At 40.9% G+C, this 6292-nt stretch overlaps 1 protein-coding gene across 2 annotated transcripts in view; it reads right to left on the minus strand.

The window, feature by feature from the left end:
- LOC146503878 (heterogeneous nuclear ribonucleoprotein L-like) overlaps window positions 1-5353 on the minus strand; it is a 16339-nt gene extending 10986 nt beyond the window's left edge. The window contains exons 1-6 of one of the 2 annotated variants that reach the window (XM_085130543.1): window positions 5157-5353; window positions 3848-3963; window positions 3244-3481; window positions 1019-1104; window positions 667-763; window positions 377-449 (exon numbers count right to left, since the gene is read on the minus strand). In XM_085130543.1, coding sequence (XP_084986669.1) covers window positions 377-449; window positions 667-763; window positions 1019-1104; window positions 3244-3481; window positions 3848-3963; window positions 5157-5234 — 688 coding nt within the window. In that variant the 5' untranslated portion in view covers window positions 5235-5353. The remainder of the gene's footprint in view (window positions 1-376; window positions 450-666; window positions 764-1018; window positions 1105-3243; window positions 3482-3847; window positions 3964-5156) is intronic. The other variant, XM_085130542.1, reaches the window with a different exon arrangement.
- Window positions 5354-6292: the final 939 nt, after the last annotated feature.

Genomic DNA, 6292 nt, shown 5'->3' on the forward strand with positions numbered 1-6292 from the left:
TGTTCCTGCCAGTCTCTCCACTTAGCGATATACTGGTTTGTAAAAAATAAAATATTACAAGTTCTGCTTTTTTTTTGTTTTTACTTAATGAACCTGAAAACCCAGAGGAATGTAAAGACCCAAAGTAACGCTTCAGTCATAATGCCACACTGGTTTGTTTCAAAATATGCCACATACACTTAAAAAAATTTAAAAAAGTATCCATGTTGTAGCATTATCAGTGAAGAGTGCTGCCTCCATCTGCCCAGTAGCATGCTTGCTGCAAGTCCCCACAGTGGCAGTAAGGGTGCTGAACAGTATCAGGCTTCTCAGCTACAGAGCATATGTAGCACTAAGCAAATGTCTGGGGGTGTGTGTCTGCTGCTTGAGGTTTTACCTGGGCCTCCCAGATTGGGGTTTGTGTAGTCCCAAGTGTCCTGGTCATTCTTGAACACATTCAAACGAGTGGGCTGGAATAAAACGTAAAAAAAAAAATTATATGAATAAACAAATCCGACTTTTAACCTGTCAAAATAAATTTTAACTGACTGGACCGGGGTTCTAAACCAGTGGCTCTTTCCCTCCAATCTACTGTGGCTTTGGCTAAAACACTAGCTAGAATCATCAGTTCTACTTATAACTAGCTTTCATTACATGTCATTAACTAATTTTATTTGCAGGTGTTACCTTTGCATACTCGATCTTCAGGGTGCAGCAGCCAGAGTAGATATCTGCTCCATTGAGTGACGCCTTGGCCCTCTGGGCACTTTGAACGGAGTCAAACGTGATGGCACGGTTAAGGGCACAAGGTGTGTATTTGGATTTTTTAAATGCCACTAAAGAATGAAAAAGAAGACAGGAGACAAAAAAAAAACAAAAAAACCCACATGCGGTTAGGCACTGTGGGTAAATTTTAAGCAACTGTAAAAACCTTTCTGATCTCCACCCTGTTTCCTATATGTTTATAAAGATACCAGCTTTCCTTTGTTTCTCACAGTTAACAAATAAGATAGCAGCCAGTGAACACTTGAAAGGATATTCAACCATTGCCTGGACGCCGTTTTTCCTGAAGATAACGATTCTCTGGACCGGCCCACAGTTGTTGCAGATAGTGTAGAGGACGTCCTGAGAACATGAAACAAAACACGAGTTTTATGATTAGATTAGTTACAATCTTAATGCAAGTTTTGACCCCCCCTTAAAAGTTTCATACAATTTATTTTTTAAATAATCAGTTCTTGAAACTCCCAGATTTCCCCCCAATCAGAGCACCACCCTCTGTACAGTCTGAGAATCTGAGTTACAAAATTCTAGCTGTGCAATAACCCAAAACAGCATTACAGTGCAACCAGCAGGTGCGAAGTCAATTCCTGAGTGTACTCCCATTCAAAAGGGTTACAACTGTAATCGTAAGCTAGGTGGAGTGCAGCAATTCCCAAATGGTGGCGTTCAGAACTTATTGATGCTGTTGGTGTGTCATTAACTATATAAAAGATCCATGTTAAATTTTTAAAAATTGATTAAATATGTCAATCTGAGGATGTGAACTTCTTCAGTAGGGTGCACCATATAAAGTGGATTAACATAACGCTACTCATTATTGTGTATTAGGGCTGGGCGATATGGCCTAAAATCCATATCACGGTATAATTTGAAGCATGTGCTGTTACGATATATATCGCGATATATTCTTTTCTTCTGTATAACGTATTTTACACACTATAAGGCACACTTAAAATCCTTTCATTTTCTCAGAAATCGTCAGTGTGCCTTGTGTATGAATTCTGGTTGTGCTTACGGACATCAAACCGATTTTTATGTGGTACACAGCGCTCAAAAATCTGTAAAAAATGTTTTAGTATGACTTTGGTAAGCTATGAAAGTGCACCGCTTCATGGATTGTCAGAGCATTACAGCCGCCGTAGTCAGGAGCCTCGCGGAGTAATCTGGGTTCTAAACTCAGTCTGCTTCAGGTCCCAAAGTCAAACAAACACTGCAGCATCACTGAGAAGTTAAAAACGGTCTAAATTCTTTCATCTTTAATAAAATGATCAGCGTTGCTGCTTTACCAGGTGTAACAATTAAGTTTAACATCCAGGCATCCATGAAAACAGAATTTATTAAATTCAACGGAGTTAGAAGTTAGCAGGAAGTTAGCTCGCTAGCTTCCACCTAAACATGATATAGCATGTTCTGACTGAGAGATTTCTGACAAAATTAAGATGTACAGCTCTGCTATCACTTCCAACGTAAATGAAGACAGAAAACTAAGCAGTGACGTTTGTAGGGTTACTGAAGTTGGACTACCTGGTATATAATGATGTCCTACGTGATCGCTAGCAAAACAGCTACGTTAGCATAACATTAGCACAGTGAAGCTGAAGGATGAACGCTAACTTTTTCCACTCGATAAAAGTTAACGTGAGGGTTTCTGGTGGTTGGGGACAAATGCAATTGCATGGCAGGATGCTGTAAACAGACCAAACTTCAGTCAGGAGAACAACTGAGATAATCCATCCACAATACGAGGTTAGTCATTAATATACTGCAACTACATGGGAATAGAGCGGCTGCGAGAGAATTTGGCATTAATGAATCAAAGGTAGGGAAGTGGAGGAAGCGCAGTTTTTGGCTTTCCCCATATTCCAAAAGTGCTTCGTCTCTTTGCTATGACTGTCGCCCGGCATAATTTGCAGATGTTTGCAGCCGCTGCAATGCTTTTGACCAAAACAGGCGCAACTTGATGTCACCATCAACATGCGCTATCGCGGTAGAGCAGTAGAGTCAAAATCTCTACCGTTGGCCAAATTTATATCGTTTCTACCATATACCGTTTATACCGCCCACCCCTATTGTGTATGTGTATAAACTTTCACTGACAGGACGTCTACAGGCTGGTACAAGCCTGGGGCTGTATGGTGTCCATGAATGATCTAAGCAGGGATGTCTTTCTACCATTACATCACAGCACCACCACTCAATTTTCAGAGAAAAGCAGCACATTCCAACAAATGGCAAAGATACTCTGTATTTGTATGGGCTGTAGCATTTGTGGTCTCTGCTTCCTTTTTATTTCAGCCACCGACACATAACTGACATTGTTCCAAACTACCAGAGCGGCAGCCAACTTTAAAACTTTTCCTGCAGTGCATAACTACTAACAACTGTTTGTGTCAAAACAACAGCACTGACATTTAAGGACACCCGTCAGCTGGTACACAAAACAGTCCCAGGCAAAGTAATGACACAAATCTTTGCACTCACCGTTGTAATAGGGTAGATGGGGTTCATGATAGTGAACAGAAGAACATTGTTAACGGTTCTCGAGTCATCCGAGTCTCCAGGCCTGGATATCTTCTGGCTGGTGGAGTAGTTGATGAACGCTGGGTGGCCGGCGATGTATACCTGGTTGTCTGCAGCATAAGTCACAGCTGTGGATGATCCGTTCATGTCCTCGTACTCCACCAGCGCCTGACGCTTATTGGGCATCACCACCACATAGCTAAGACAAACAGAACACATTAGCTGGGAGTTGATAACTTTATTTATATCGCACCTTTAAAATAATCTTCACAAAGAATGCCAAACTAAGACAATACACAAACTAAAGGCTGATAAATGAATGACATGTAAAAACCATCCCGTTGGATCTGACGAAGTAATTTGAAGGAAGTCATGAAGCTTCGAGCCTTGGTGAGGTTGTTCCAAAGTCTTCAGATATAAGCACTGACTTAAGGACCCTACCTAAGGGTCTAAAGGGATCAGCATTTCTCTATGTAGTTGAAGGCCAGAGTTGGATTTGGTTTAAAAGCAATCATTAAAAGTCACTCAGCTGCTGCTTGAGGAAAACTTTATTCCAAGTTTTTACCTGATTGCTCCAAATTCTTGCAAGGCTTCCACGAGGTCAGCTTCTGTAACACCATCCACCAGCCCCCGGACATGGACCACCACGGATGGAAGGGTCTTGTGCGGATCTTCGTATCCCTATTAAAACAAACAAACAAACAAACTGTAGACCTCTTCTTTATGAAGGTTTTTTCCTGGCTCATAACGAGAATCCGTACAGTGAGAGACTTTGTAATTATGCAACTGTATAAGGACCACAAAACAATCGAGATGCGATTCTATTCAGACTTTTAGCTTTAATTCAGGATTTGAACAACTGTTAAATTGAACTATATTTATACAGCGCCAAATCACAAAAGCAGTTACCTTGAAGAAGACAGACAAGAAATGAACTGGATTATTCTGCATTTTTAAAAAAATGAAATACAATACTGGGAATTTTCCTTTTATTGGGCACCAAAATATTTGACAATCGATGAAGGAAACTCAAAACATGTCCAGTTACTTGTGCAACCTGCGGACATCGGGTAATCTATTTAAGGATTTTTCTGACACGCTTAATGAATTTATCCTGCAGAAATAATTGCGAGTGGAAGGAAAATTCCCTAATGTGCATTTTTGCGTTTTTTTTTGTTTTTTTTTAAAACGTCCCACAAAAGATAAAAATATTTTTTAATACTGTAACACGCTCTCTTCCACATGGTCTAATAAAATTACACCTAGCTACAGCAACAAGCTACTCAGTGAGACACTCGGGATTTTCAGTTTGTTGCACTTCTGTGCGTCCTTCTCGGACTGGTCACTATCCCGTTTGAGTTTTGAGCAGTTGGGGGGGGGGAAGGGGTGCTAGTTATACAGTTCTGTATAAACTTAAAATAAATAATAATAATTGGGTTGCTCAAAGTATAGACTAATGATCTCTACAATAAAAAGCGGGTTATTTCGTGGGCGACTAATAGCTAGCACGTTGCTAACGTTACCGGCACTAGAACAAAGCCGAGTTACGGCAAGGCCGAGCCGGGGAAACCGCCCTCCGACAGCTCCATTCAGAGGGCAAGGAACGGGCACAATATTATTTACGCCCAGAGACACATCCCGAGCAGCTGCAATTGAAACTACACAGCGTTTAAATGGAAAAACATTGTAAAAAGCCCAGTTTTGTTGGACAACTATCTTCGCGGGCATGGATTTAATAACCTGCTGCGCGTCGTGACACATTTTTTCTAGCTCACATCTGAATGAATCAAACTGCACCGAGAAATGAGTTACTGAGCTGCGTATATTCACACTGTACGCTAAATTAATTCCCATTCTTCCTGAGACCAACGTACCGTGGCCATTCCGTCGGTTTTCTGTCTTTTCGTTGCCCTGCCGTCTTCGCTGTAGTAACGGTTAGCTGCAGTAGCCATGTTGTCCCGGTTAAAAAGGATGGTGGTAGTGACGACGAAGTGAAATGGACGGAAAAGTCAAGAAAAACTAGGCTTGCGAATCCACGCCCACTTTCAATACATAACGCGATATGATAGGCCAAGGCAGCTGTCAATCAGCTTGTAACTTGAGTAAGAACCAATCGGAAAAAAGAAGCGTTTAAGTCGTTATTTTGAAATAAAACGCAACATATACCAATACAAGGCTGTTTTAAGTGACCTCAGATTAAGTATGTACTCTTACCAAACAGGCGCAATATTATTCAGGTTTAGCATTTACAATAAAACCGTATTACTAATGATCAGATCTGATCTGAGGAGGTTCAGGTGCTACCATCTTTATGCGGTCTGAAATCATCGTTGGCTGAGTGTTACTGGTCAAAATAATGACAACTCAGTTTCAGAACAGAGCAACATTTTAAGCCTTCCCTGTCTGTGAGGTTAGTGTTGCAGGTAATTGGTGCATGCCAGGGAGTAGTTTTTTGTAGCCTTTGACCGTTCTTGTTTTCATAAACAGGAAACATTTATATAACAAATGTCAATACATTTGCACTTTGAGTCTCTGCCGGACAGCCGACAAACAAAATTAGTCTGGTTTTAATGTACACATGGAAGGATTACTGAGATAACAGGAGCCAAATACTTAGCATCGACCCATACCAGGGCCGTGCAGAGACGTTTAAAGGGGCGGGTGCTCAAAGCTAAAAAGTGGCACATTGAACCAGGCTGAATAACAACAACACACATTCATCGAGAATCTAATATGGGCAACAAGGCAAAGCAAACGTAGCCTATGTTTTACCTGATGGGTACAATGTTGCTGTTAAGGTGTTGCTGCTGCTCCTGCTGCTGATAGTGCTGGAGGCAACAAAAAACAGAAATAAACTAGACTGTGAATCACTCTTTGCTTCTCTTCTTCCTTCCATCCCATCATTTCATATATCACTCTCCACTTGCTGTCCATCTGAGAACAAGGCACAACTTGCTATTGCAATAAACGATTATTTAATTATCCATACTTAACAACTCTTACACTTAAT

Source organism: Neolamprologus multifasciatus, chromosome 14 (assembly GCF_963576455.1).
Source record: "Neolamprologus multifasciatus chromosome 14, fNeoMul1.2, whole genome shotgun sequence".
Taxonomy (NCBI): Eukaryota; Metazoa; Chordata; class Actinopteri; order Cichliformes; family Cichlidae; genus Neolamprologus; species Neolamprologus multifasciatus.